Below are 13,989 nucleotides of genomic sequence, written 5' to 3'. Positions count from 1 at the left end.
CACCTTGCATGTCACACCCAATGCCGCTGCCAGGAGGCCGCAGAATAAACCGGGTGGAGGTAATGAACCGGTATACTGGTTTCTTACCACTGCCCAGCTTGTTTCGGGTTCTCATGGCAGCGGCATTGGGCAGGAGGTGGCAAATGGCTGGTTTCAGCATGACGCGGCTATTTGCCACCTATGTGCCCAATGCTGCTGCAATGTGGCTCAGCTGAAAGCAGCCGTAGAACAAGTGGGGCAGGTTCCCCCCTCACCTGCCCATTCAGCTCTCTAGGCAGACCTGCAAAGTTCTCTGACAGAGAACAGCCACCAAAGCAGCAGGTGGAGTGCCAGAGGCTCAGGGAGGGAGGGTGCTGAAGTGGACGGTCAGGCCATTGGCAAGAGCAATGCATCTGAGTGGAAAGTGGCCTGAGAACAAGCAGTGCAGATAAGGAAAGAAATCCTTGCTCCCCCCAGAAATTGCCTTTCTTTCCTTACCTGACTACCAGCCCTGTGCCTTTTCTCCTTTGCGATCCGCCACTGCCACGTGCAAGGAAACAAAGGAAGGTTTTTTTTGGGGGGGAAAAAGATCATTCTGTATCAATTGGCCAGGATGGACTTTGTACAGTGTAGTTCTCAAGCTCTTTACCCCTTACCAATATGTTCTTTATTTCAAACTGATAGGTATTTCTAATGCATGTTAATACCCTTTTAATACTTCTGCTCAACAAAATGGGAGGTTTTTTTGGTGTGTATACTTTTCAGATTTTTTAAAAAAAATAAAGTGCTAAAAAAGAGAGAAATCTTTCCTACTGGTAAATTGTTCTTCTGAAAGCTGAATAATAGCATGGTTTTCAATTAACAAAGAGTGGATTCCAAATAGGCTTATAGAAAAGATACTTATTCATTCTATTTGAAACACTGATTTTTAAAATTAAATTGCAATAAGCTGAAAGGAGAAATATTTATTTTTTATTAACTAGGACTAATCTTAAAGTCTGCTATAAAGTGATTCCATTGTTCCCTTGAGTGCTTGGCAAAAAGTCTCTACTGTAGCTAGAAAAATTACCTGCTATTACACACTGTGTGTAGAGAGCTGCAATCCTACATTTCAATTTGTCGTTATACCTGCATAATACATGTACCAGAGTTCCTTTTATGATGTGCTTTGTTACAAAATCAAGAGGTTATTTTCTGGCTCCTAGATAAGATGGGCTGCCTAAACAACCAAAAGAAAGGGAATATTTTAGAATTAACTTGCAAGTAATATTAATATTGTATAGCATAAAAATGTGCCAAAATGTTAACAGAAATAGAGAGCTATTTCTTCTTGATAAAAATTATGTTGTATTTGGGGATTAGATAAATGGACAATAAGGGGACATGTTTACAGTGTAGATATTGAAATGGTGGATAGCTTCTACTTCTATTACTATCAACAGTTAAATGAACCAGGAGGCAAAAATGTGCCACTTGGTAGCTCTTTGAAGAAGACTGTAATGTTGTAAAGTTGGAAGGAAAGGAAAGGAAAGAAAGGGGCAACCAGCAGCAAAATGGACTCAATTACAGTGAGAAGGCACTGTTGAAAGACCTAGTTAGGATCAGACGGTCATAGAAAAAAGAAATGTATGGTGTTGTTAAGAATCAACACCAACTTGCTGGTACATAATCAAACATTTTCTCCCACAATATTAGAATCAGCGATAATACAATCTTAACATGTTGTATAAGCTTAACCATGGCTTAGCACAAGGGTCTTCAAACTTGGCAACTTTTAAGACTTGTGGACCTCAACTCCCAGAATTCCTCAGCCAGCCAGGTTATATCAATGTCCTTCACTAGTGCTAGAAAACCTGAAGAAAAGAGTGTATTCTCATCTGTGGCCACTTTAGGGATAAAATGGACTAAAACAGGGGTAGGTAACCTCGGCTCTTTTATGACTCATGGACTTCAACTCCCAGAATTCCTGAGTCAGCTGACTCAGGAATTCTGGGAGTTGAAGTCCATGAGTCATAAAAGAGCCGAGGTTGCCTACCTGTTGTGATTCAGGGTCAGCCTGTGGGTTAGGCAGTTGGGTCGGACGATGACTCAGAGGAGGAGGGGGGTGTTGAAGATCTTGCTGATGATAGCCCTCAGGCAGGCCCCTCCCACTTGGTCACCATGGAGACCCAGCTGTGTGAGCCTGACAGTGTGGATGAAGATGACCCACAGCTGGCCCTGTTCAAGGACGCCTGACGCAGGAGGCAGTCAAGTAGGAGCAAACAGAGGAAGGCTGTGGGGCTTCTCGGAAGGAGGCAAAGAGAGGCCACGCCCTGAACTCTTTATAAAGGGAATGTTTGGGGAGGGCTGGTTTGCTGAAAGCAACCACTCACTCAGATAGTGTTTCAAAGCTCCTGTATCTTGGTATGTGTCTTGTTTGTTTTTTGTAGTAATAAATTTGGCAGACGTCATTCCAGCCTCTTGCCATTTATAAAGGGGTTGCCTTTCTGCAGGGCCGGTAGCAGGCTGGTACAGAACACTACCCCTGGACTAGAACTTCTTTTGATCTGACCTAGCAGAATTCTTATTTGTAAAACAAGGTCAAGCATTATTTCTTTCTTGACATTATTTTCCTCATCATTTTGAGCAAACTGTACAGTAGGATTAATTATTATCTCAGGCAGTGTGAAATGTCATGCTGTTTAATTCTTTGGGATAAAACAGTAAACATGGCAGCATGAAGTAGAGTACATGAAAGGAGAAGTAGCAATTTTCTACAATAACACTTTTAGGTTGATGTTTCATGCAAAAAGGGCAGTTAACCTATTCCTTATAATGAATTATTTTGAAAAGAAAAACTGCAATGTCTACCTTGAAAATAAGATAATTCCAACATTCTCTTGTTCTACAAATGAATTGGTCGACATAAAAAACAGTGATCAAATGTTAGGCATCTCCCTTGTATTAGTGTTGCTGCAGAATCCTAGGATCTTGCCCAAGGCCAAGTGCTCAGATCATGTGACTGGCATTATGCCTATAGTATTGCCTTTCTCACACATTTTTAATCCCGTTAAAAAGTTGCTTATTTTTTAATGCCCTCAATGACTTGTACAGTATTGCCTAAAATTCATCATGCTACCTTATGTAATTTACATAATTCTGGCTTAGGTGTATCAAATTTATTGATGTATGTAATCTATTTGTAAGTCACCTCAAATCATCATAAGAACTTGAATTAGACAATGAATTTGGCTGCAAAAATCTGGACCGCCACTAGATGACAGAAACCATACCGAAACTCCCAACCTTTTACTGCCATCTACTTGCTCTCTGGTTCTGATAACTTTAGCGGGCAATCTTGCATAAAGCCAGCTAGCCGAGGAATTCTGAGGGTCGAAGTCCACGTAAAGTTGCCAAGTTGGAAAAATTATGATCTCTTTGGTAAACGATGGTTTCTGTGGCATCACTTGGATCACTATGCTTATCTATGATATACGTCACGATGTAGCATGCCCCGCCCAAGAAGTTAAAGGTAGGGACGAATTGAGGGCGGAAGCTTTCTTCAGGCCTGATACTTATCTGAGCATGCGCCTCTCCAGAGCGGTCCCGTTTATTTTGACTTAGCTCTATGGCGTTCCTGCTGTAGGCATTTTGGCGCATGCGTATTGCGAAGAGGAGAAGCGGTCGAGTTCCAGGAACCGGCGGCGGGCGAGCGAGCGTGGTTGTGTTTAGCCTTCGTGGCGCCGCTGGCCATGGGCTGAGCTTGACGGGCTCCGGGATTCCGGCGTGGCAGGCCGGGCATAAGGCGGCCGCAGTGACGTTGTTGGAGGAGGCCTGGCTCCGAGGATGGAGAGAGCCATGGAACAGCTGAACCGTCTCACCAGGTCCCTGCGTCGCGCCCGCACCATCGAGCTGCCGGAGGGTAAGAGCGCACGCTACGGGGACAGCGATGCGAGATTGGTGTGTGCATGCATGTCCGAAGAGCTGCGGCTTGCAGGTCGAGGATCATAGGAAGGAGGAAGAAGTGAAAAGGAAAGTCTTCGATTCTTTTGGGCGGGCGGGGCGGAGATCTAGGAGGAAAAGTACTTATAAAACTAGAGACGCCTTCTTATACTCAAGTGGCGGGCTTGAAGCTTTTTCCTTCTTTTCTTCCCATTTACTAATTCATCAGGAATTCCTTCTCAGCTAAGCAAAGTGAGAACAAAAGTGTGCTGAAGTTCGGCACTTGTATGAAAGAAGGGATGTCTAGGTTTTGTAGTGTAACGCTTTGCTTGCAGCGGGAATCTACTAATTGTCCAAGATAGTGGCTACCTAGATCTCCTTTAGAAAAACCTCAAGCCACGGGAATTCATTTGCTCATTGAAGTAGCTATTACTTAACTGCTGATTTAATTTTCAGACCATTTCTGATATGAAGCCTGAATGTTTCTTCACATTTCGACCACTTTTCCTTGGTATTTGGCAGGCAATTCAATAACCTTGGTCCAGGCACTTTGGGCAGGGTTGAACTTTTGAAGGAGATGGTTTGTGACTTGGACTCTTGGCTGCTGCTCAAGCAGCAGGTGGAAATTGGCCAGGATGTACTTTGTACATGCTCTATTTATGCCCTCATGGCAATGGTAATTTAAGCCCTGATCACCACTCATATGGATTATTGTCATGCATTTTGCAGAGGGCTTGGAAGTTGCGGCTGGTGCAAATATGGTGACCAGATTACGGGTAGGACAATCAGGTCCATGTAGAATTTCACCGATGTTATAGTTGCTGCATTGGTTAGCAGGAGGCTTCTGGGCCCAGTTGAAAGTGCTGGTCATTATCTTTAAAGTGGCAGGACGAGATATAGCAGATAACACCATATCAGAATTTTATTTATTTGTATTTTTATTCCAAGCAATTCTCAGTGTTCATATTAGAAAATGAACATATACAGCAGACAACCGCAAATGGGCACTAAATATAAAAAGAATAGTACCATAAGCAGAATGGGGATTACATCATTTCCCAAATGCCTCTGGGGTAAATCAATTTTAAATTATTTCTGAAGGTCAGCAGCTAGTGTGCTAGCCTGCCCTTAAAACGTGTGGGGGATGTGACTGAAAATCCTTTCTCCCTGGCCCAGAGAACCATCAACAGGTTTATGTGTGGTCTAAATAATAGTAATAATAGTAATAATAGTAATAATAATAATAATAATAATAATAATAATAATAATAATAATAATAATAATAATAATTGGAAGGGGCCTTGGAGGTCATCTAGTCCAACCCCCTGCTCAGGCAGGAAACCCTATACCATTTCAGACAAATGGTTGTCCAGTCTCTTCTTAAAAACTTCCAGTGTTGGAGCATTATATTTTTCTCTATTCCCTAGTCATTTTAACTTGCAATTCTGTGTAATTTTCATTTTAAATTTACTTTTTTAAAATACTTATCTCTTACCAGGGAATAATTTTATTGTTGCTGTACTGTTTGTGCTTACGTTATTTGTGTTGATAAATAGTTGCAGCACATTTGCTTCTATTTTTTTGTTAATATCATTTTATCTACTGCTTCTTTAGAAATATAGTATTTTGAGATGAGGATGTTGTTTAGTTGCCGAGGGAAGTAGTTTCAAACGAATTAATGCTATTTAAAAATTTCCCTGGGTACCTAATGGGATGGAAGCTCTACTTGTTTGAAAAATACTACCGGTATCCTTTATACCATGATGATTAACACATGTTTACTGACTGTAACAGGAAAATGTCAGTACTGGAAAAACTTTTTCAGTGCTTCTACAACCTTGTCAAAGTAACAAGGTCATTTTATTCTTCAAAATGTATTACAGCTATAATTTATTTTCTACACAGATAGTGAAACTGCTGTTTACACGTTAATGCCAATGGTTATGGCTGATCAACACAGGTGAGTACAAGCAGCTCTGTAGGACAAAATGTTCAGGCTTTGCATATTGGATCACAGGAAGAACGATTTTTTTAAATACAATGAAGATGCAATATTTGTACCTAAAACTTTTTTAAAAAATCTCATTTGAAGCTTATTTTTAATTTCTTATGAAATGTTTCCATCCTAACCATGATAGAGTTGACAAAAGAGATTGCTTTTGAATGTTTCTTGCTTGTGATCCAGAAGTGTTATAAAAACTTTAGCCAAATTTGAAGAAAATGCCAGAGTTGAATAAATTATATTTTCTCATTCCATTGTTTTGAAAAAAATGAAGTAATTATTCACAACTGGTTATTTGAAGGTGATAACCTAATAAAGTTGCTGATAAGCAAGCTAGAATGGCATTGCTCTTATTTTTTCAATGTGTACGTCAATTTTAAACTGGGTAAATTTTATAAAAAAATACACTTCTGTCTTTGGTGTAGCAATATTTCCTATGAATACATTTAAATTGGAACTTTTTACAATGATGTTTCTTATATAAAATAGAAAATTTATAGGACTGTTTTAAGCACTGTTAGTGGAACATAGGAAAACGAATGAAAAATATTTTGTAATTATGCCATTAAGTTGGGTTCATTTCCTAGTGACTGCTCGCTCTATCAGCCTGTCTCCAGCAGTGTACATATTGTAGGTTTTTCCAATGATATTCCCATAACCCCTTTGAATCTGTCTATCTACCTTATCTATTTTCTTTCCCTTCTACTTCTCCAGCCTTGCCAAGTACAAACACTTTTTTCTAGTTCATCATTTGTTAACATCACACACACGTTCATTTGGCATTTTTTCTTCCCATGTATGGCTTTATTCATCTTTTTTATTTGTTTAATAATCTGTACATTCTCTTGCATTTGTTTCTCCAATACAGGTAAACTGACTGGTCTTTTACATTTTTCAGGCCACAGTTTTGTTTTGTATTTATTAACATAGGATGTTAGTACATCAGTTGCCTGTTCTGAATTCCTAAACAGTTCAGTAGGTATTTTAGCTGTGTCTGTGCTTTACTCTTGCTTGCTGTTCTTTTTCCTGTACAGTGAAATCACTTCCTAAGTATATTCTTTATTGACACATCATTTTATAATCCTCTTTCAAAGGATTTTAATAAAAGTGCTCTATCTTTCTTTAAACCTGCAGTTGCCTATTCTCTTCTGTGATTATTCTCGAGTATTCCTTCAAAACCTATGGTTGTGGTTCTTCTGATGTTCTTAAAATCTCTCTCTTTTTTGTTATATTCTTCCTTTTATTGAATAAGAGGTCTGTTTTGTCCTTTCTTCCTTGCTACTGAAAATCTATATTCCAGTGTGCTTTCTTTTCATGCCATAAACTTTCATTCTGGCTGTTATGATAGTTTATTCTGAAAATGGCCTCAATCTTACTTGAAATTTGGGAAGTTTTTTTCTCCTTTGGATAACCCTTATCTCCTCTCATTATTTCTCAGATTCATAGTTACTTAAGTGTACTGAATATGTTCTTTACATTGATCTTATGCTGTGACTATTCATAGGTTATGTCTTGTTCGAACACCTATTCTACCCTATATATATACGAGGGCAATTCAGAAATAAACTTCCGTTTGCTTATCAATTGTAGACACTCGCAGAGATGGAACTTTTATTATACACCTTAGAAAACTACAACATCACATTACTTTTTGACATAATCGCTATTCAAATTGAGGCACTTGTCATAACGTCTTGCAAGGTATGAAATTCCTTAGTTGCTTGGTGCCAAATCTGGACTATGGGTGTGTGTGATCAAAAACATCCCAACTTCTGTTTCAGAAGTTCTTGGGTGCATCTAGTGATGTGCGGGCAAGCATTATCGTGAACCAATACCACACCAGAAGTGGCGCCATAGAAAATCTCGCCAAATGTGAAGATGCCAAAGGAGTACTGCTGGTGAAGTTCATGGAGTGTGGTTCGACCATTAGTTCAGAAGTCTACTGTGAAACGTTATGAAAACTCACATGAGCCATACATAACAAGCTTTGGGGCATGTGATTTCCGGTGTGTTGGTTCACCGCACACTGCTAGACGCACCCAAGAACTTTTGAAGCAGTTCCGTTGCGATGTTTTTGGTCACACACACCACCATAGTCCATAGGTTTATTTCCAAATTGCCCTAATATATAATACCAATAACTAATAGTGTGTGCCACAATTTCTGAAAGTGTTGAGGCTGTCTGGATTATAGGGTGGCTGAGTAATTATGTAGGTGGGTATATTTCATATTAATCAACACCTCTTAAAATTTGCTGTGGAACAATTAAAGGAACATTTGCACATCCTGCTTTTAAATATTCCATTGATGCAATTAATATTCAGCTGGGTATCCAAATTTCAACTGAGCAGTAAGGTGGGGTACTTGTTTTCTTTGACTTACCGTGATGTGTCATACACAACAGCCATCTGTCCCTATTAAAAGTAGCTGAAAATACAGCTCTCTCGCTAACTAAAATATGTCTTAGATCTGTTTCAGAGTTGCTTTCAAATTCAAAATTTGATGTCAATTATGCATTTGGACGTGTGAAGAGGAGCTTGCTTCATATTGCAGCTAAGTAAGACAGTCCTCAGAAGGTTGTGAAATGTGTTAATAATCTTTCATTATATCCCCCATATTTTTATTTTTAGAATATGTTAATCATTTTTTAATTTGTGCAGTGATAACATGTTTTAAATAAAACAAGCAAAGAAAAAAAAGTAAAAAATAAAAATAAAAATGCAAGCTAAAAATATAAAGCTTTTTTGTGTCTTTGAGTGAGTGCCTTCCAGCTGACTCTTGGCAATTTCTGGACAAGTCCCTGCAGTTTTATTGGCAAAATTTCAGAGTGGTTTGCTATGGCTTCCTTTCTAGGTCTCAGAGTGAGTGATTGGCACAAAATTATTCAGCTGGTTTTGTCTCTAAGGCATGACTAGAACTCACCATCTCCAGGTTTCTAGCTTGATGTGTTAACACACACAGACACACACAACCTCTTTTGATTAGTAGCAAATATTGTCTTTTCCAAAACAGATAAATCATAAATTTCCAATAACCTTTCCTTGACAAATTGAATAATATCAATTTTCCAATTTGTTAATATAATTCTTCCCTTCAGTGTGCTGCTTGCTCGGTACAACCACCATTTCTGATAAGTGAAATTCCAAAACTTTAGTATATAATTCAATATCCCATTAATATCTTTAACATTTAAAGATTTTCCTGTATATCTACTAATAAACATTAGTACATTTCCCCACATATGCTAAATGATCATATACCCATATCATTTGGTTCAGTGAGCCCTTAAAAGTTTTTCCACCTCTAGCATGGGAAAGTTGATGTCCTTTCAAGTACATTCTTTGAATGTATTCTTTCCAATACACCCCAAATTTAATTTTTTGATGAACCAACCTTCATCTCAAATCTGTAGATATCATTTAAACTTCTTAAGGGCCAATGAGGCCATAGAAGTGGCTTTATGGAAATTCTAGCTTGTTATTTACATTTGAAATATCTCAGAAATGTCAGTTTTAAAAATGTTCTTGAGCTTTTGTTAGAGATGCATTACAGGTTTTATTTCTGTTATGTATTTCATTAAGTATCAAAGTAACTCAGGTGCCCTTGAGGCATAGAATGTATTAATAATATGTTGAGAAGTCTATAAGATTTGTCCATTCTTGGAAGCAATTTTTGTGTTTGAGCAGCAATCTGAAATACTGAAAGTATTTTTGCAGGAGGACAGCTCTTTGTGTCATATTCCATACAGTATACTACCGGTAGTAATTTTTAAAAACATCGAAGAACCCCTAATTTAAGTACTTGATAACTTATTTAACATGCTCAGCTTTGCCTTCAGTTTCAATATTTTAGTTACTCTGTAATAAACAACTTTTTTATCTTGGCTGATCATCTTAATTTTTAGCTCAAATTTTTTTAAAAAATGATAAGTTGAAATGAAAGTCATAACTTTCAAATGTAATGTGATATCATTATGTTGCTGCTTTTTGTGTGAAAATAATCCTTTTCTACTGTTTTTTGTTAAGATATTTCTAAATTTTCTCCCATAGCTGTGGATCAGTTGAATGTCTAATCCTGTTGCTAAAAAAAGGTGCAAACCCCAATTACCAGGATATTTCTGGGTGCACTCCACTTCATTTAGCTGCTCGGAATGGGTAAGTTCTAGTAATCGCCTTTAACTATTTGAGTAGTAGCTCTTACAAAAATAGCTAAGCATTGTACAGTCTTTGATCTTTTAGTGAGCCTTTTTAAGAGGCCTAACAGAATTTTCATTGAAATATAGGGATGCTATACATTATGAGGATTGTTCAGGCTTCAGAGTAATACTTAACAACTATAAGAAGCTATGTTTTTGTTCATCTTCTGGATGTGTTAGATGCAAATATTGCCAAATAAATTATGTTCCATATTTTTGAGATTTAAAGGTATGCATGCAAAATGATATTCGGGTTCAATCCAAGGAAACCGACAACCTGCGTTAAAAATGTTCAAATAATGTAGAGATGTTTCTCAGCTTTAATTTTAACTACATCTAATTTCATTCTTTTTTTTTCAAAATTAGGAATATGCTTATAGGGTATGTTTAAATATAATCAAGTTTATAATAACAGGCTTAGCTTAGTATTTCATTTTCAGTGCAACTGAACTGAGACCATGGTTATAGTACTATCAGGTAATTTTTAATATATTTATATATTTAGTTTCTACTAAAGTGCTATTCCATTTTAAAGATTTGAGTTGCAGCTCCCTAAGAGAGAATGATCTTTGTACTCTGCACTTTTAACTAAATGGGAAACTAGTGTGACTTCATGTATAATTTATACCCAGGGGAAGAGTTGTAACTTGCTCCTGTCATTGGAGAGCTACAGGAATGTCATGAAGGAGTGCTAAAATCAAGGGAAGAATGGTGGAGCGGAGGATTTTCAGCCTGTCATTCTTTCTTTTCCTAAGTTTGGTGACGCATTGCTAAGAATATTCCAAATATCCTGAGTGGTCTAAAGAATTTATTTGTGCCACTAAATATGACAGCAAAATGATCAAGTACCTATAACTTAGTTTGGACACATTTTGGAGGTGGGGGCTGCAGTGCAGGGATTTGCCTCCCAGACACCTCCTCCTCTCTTTTCCAATCTTGTTTATTTTTTTTAAAAATACACAAACACAAACTGGACATAATTTTGTCTATGTAACCTCATCTCTGTACACAGCCCAACCCGTATTTAAGTTTTAAGGTGATGTCACCTCTAAAAGGAAGAAGAAAGAGAAATACATTTCTGTCCGAACATGTGCAGCAATGCTCAGTACAGAATGCTATGCATAGACCTAATGACTTTATTAATTTTCTATTTAAAAGAATGTGACATCGGGCTCCACAGGTACAGAAGGAGGAATATTTGCATGTTATACAGAGGGAATTTCCAACATTAAGAAGGCCTTTTATTGGACGTGTGGGAATTAAAGTGATTTTATATTATTATGCAATTATACAGGTTTATGGTTAATATTACTGCATTATTATTCCAGTCCAAGTAATTGTGTGTCATAGCCAATGTTGTCCACTTTTCTTCGTGATTTGATCAGTGCCCAAGGGAACTTTCAGGAATTGGGGAATTATAAAGGTAGCATGTATGAGGCGCCCAACAATTTGATCATTTATAGCCCTGCTAGTGAAAATAGTTTCAAATTTAGACAATCCAAATTCTAAGTCCTTGCGGTATTGTACTTAGTGCTCCAATAACAGTTGTTTGCCACTGTTGGCTTCTTCCAAAATTTTGTGATCTTTATTTGCAAATCTCACTATTTTGTAATCTTTTCCAATTCTTTGTCCTCAACAAGGATTGGGAATAATAGTAATATCTGGTGTTCACGGTGTCAGTCTGGATTTTAAAATCCCGTAAGATTTTTGCTATGTCACTTTCAATGACTCTATCAATGACTTCATGTTTCTAATAATACTTAAAACAAACTTTTTACATAAATGTTGGTATGATATCTTCCCAGCTTGATCGTAACATTTTTTTTGCAACCCAATTATTATGTTGCCATTGTTCTATCCTTATTTCAGTAAAGCCAATGTTTACTATCCAAACAGATCTTTTTCTTTTTCTTTTCCCTTGATGTAACTTGTTTGCCAGTGGCTGTCCTTGGGCAGCAAATAGCATTTCATCCCTTTCCTTTTTGATTCTGATGTTGCCTGGTTTTCCAAAATGTCTATGAAATACTTTGGTTTTCCATTTTTCTAGTCTGATTTCAAGGTTGTTTTGTACAGTCATACATGAGTTTTATTTTCACAAATAGCCCTTTTTCAGCAATTCTTTCAACAAAGTGTCTTTACTTGCTTTGATGTAACCACGAAGCCCCTGGTGTTTCCTCCTCTTGAATACTAATACTAATAGTTACTGTATTTTGATATATAAGTTATAAACCTCCTAGTGTCCAGTTGGATTGAGGTAGTATATACATTCATTAATGAATAAAACAAAAAAGGATATTGGACATATGATTGATATTTAATTTATTTTTTTCTATGCAGCCAGAAAAAGTGCATGAGCAAGCTACTGGAGTATAGTGCTGATGTCAACATTTGCAACAATGAAGGTCTGACAGCAGTAAGCGCTGTAATTTTATTCCTGCCATCCACATGACCGTGGGATGCAACTGGTTGTAAATGTGAACTGGTTTCCAAGTGTTTAAATAACCATGTGGCTTGGTGGGTGGGTGGGGTAGAGTGGCAGTTGTAACTTGGAGGATGGATTGTAATATTTTTTTTTAGATTCTTGTAACTTTGAACATTTGTTAAGTGATCATAAGTCGAGTACTAGCTGTATTTTTATATACTTTTCTGAAATTTCTAAGCTAATAGAGATCTTAAGTATTCTGCTTCCATGAACATTAGGTCATTGTTTAACACTGCAATGCATGTGAGCAACCTGTAAATTTCCTTGCTGAATGCATGCTCTTTTACCTTTTGACCCAGATCCATTGGCTTGCTGTTAATGGACGAACAGAACTTCTTCATGACCTTGTACAACATGTTTCCAATGTAGATGTTGAAGATGCAATGGGGCAGACAGCACTTCACGTGGCTTGTCAAAATGGCCATAAGACGGTAGGTTGAGGAAGATAGCTTGATCCTGAATGCTCTGGCTTTAATAGTAATCAGACTGTAAACATTTTATATGCAAGAATCCTGATCCCAAAAAATCCCAAGGTTATTTATTGACTCTCAGCAGATAATATTAATTGCTGATTTTGAAAATGATGGACTTTTTAGTTCAGCATAAATTTTAAACTATTAGATCTTTTAGACCAGGGGTGTCCAACTTGACAACTTTTAGACTTGTGGACTTCAACTCCCAGAATTCTCCAGCTAACCATGGGAACTCTGGGAATTGAAGTCCACAAATCTAAAAGTTGCTAAGGTTGGACATCCTTATTTTAGACATTTAGTTATTTCAGTCAGATTTTGTTGTTAGCTGCGAAGTCGTGTCCGACCCATTGTGACCCCATGGACAACGTTCCTCCAGGCCTTCCTGTCCTCTACCAAGTCAGGTTTTAGGCTGGATCGTAATACAGTGACAACATTAGTTGCACTTGATCATTTGCATCAGTGATGCATCTATGTCTGTCTGTCTATCAATCATCTTTAGAGACAACATAACCTTGAAATCAGGTAGATTGTATGAATAAGGCTTCTGTCACTTATACACAACATTCTCAGTTTATGTTAAAACATTTTACAATATTGATACACATACTTATTTACAAGGGGCTTAATTCATTGGCAAGATATTATTTAATTCTTAGTAATCTAACTGATCTCTCAATTTTAATGAACATTGTTATTTTTTATTTATTACTAAATTTATACGCAACATTCTCAGTTTATGTTAAAACATTTTACAATATTGTAATATTGTAAATATTGATACACATACTTATTTACAAGGGGCTTAATTCATTGGGAAGATATTATTTAATTCTTAGTAATCTAACTGATCTCTCAATTGGGAAGATATTATTTAATTCTTAGTAATCTAACTGATCTCTCAATTTTAATGAACATTGTTATTTTTTTATTTATTACT

General features: G+C 37.2%; 1 protein-coding gene across 2 annotated transcripts in view; it reads left to right on the top strand.

Moving 5' to 3' along the window:
* Positions 1 to 3,643: 3,643 nt before the first annotated feature.
* HACE1 (HECT domain and ankyrin repeat containing E3 ubiquitin protein ligase 1) overlaps positions 3,644 to 13,989 on the top strand; it is a 45,319-nt gene continuing 34,973 nt past the window's right edge. For both annotated transcript variants that reach the window (XM_083368678.1, XM_083368677.1), the window contains exons 1-6: positions 3,644 to 3,880; positions 5,806 to 5,860; positions 8,370 to 8,459; positions 9,952 to 10,056; positions 12,435 to 12,510; positions 12,879 to 13,010. In XM_083368678.1, the coding sequence (XP_083224804.1) occupies positions 3,805 to 3,880; positions 5,806 to 5,860; positions 8,370 to 8,459; positions 9,952 to 10,056; positions 12,435 to 12,510; positions 12,879 to 13,010 (534 nt within the window). In that variant the 5' untranslated portion in view covers positions 3,644 to 3,804. The remainder of the gene's footprint in view (positions 3,881 to 5,805; positions 5,861 to 8,369; positions 8,460 to 9,951; positions 10,057 to 12,434; positions 12,511 to 12,878; positions 13,011 to 13,989) is intronic.

Source organism: Vipera ursinii (genome assembly GCF_947247035.1).
Source record: "Vipera ursinii genome assembly, chromosome: 1".
Classification (NCBI taxonomy): domain Eukaryota; kingdom Metazoa; phylum Chordata; class Lepidosauria; order Squamata; family Viperidae; genus Vipera; species Vipera ursinii.
This window is presented reverse-complemented; position numbering and strand designations above follow the sequence as displayed.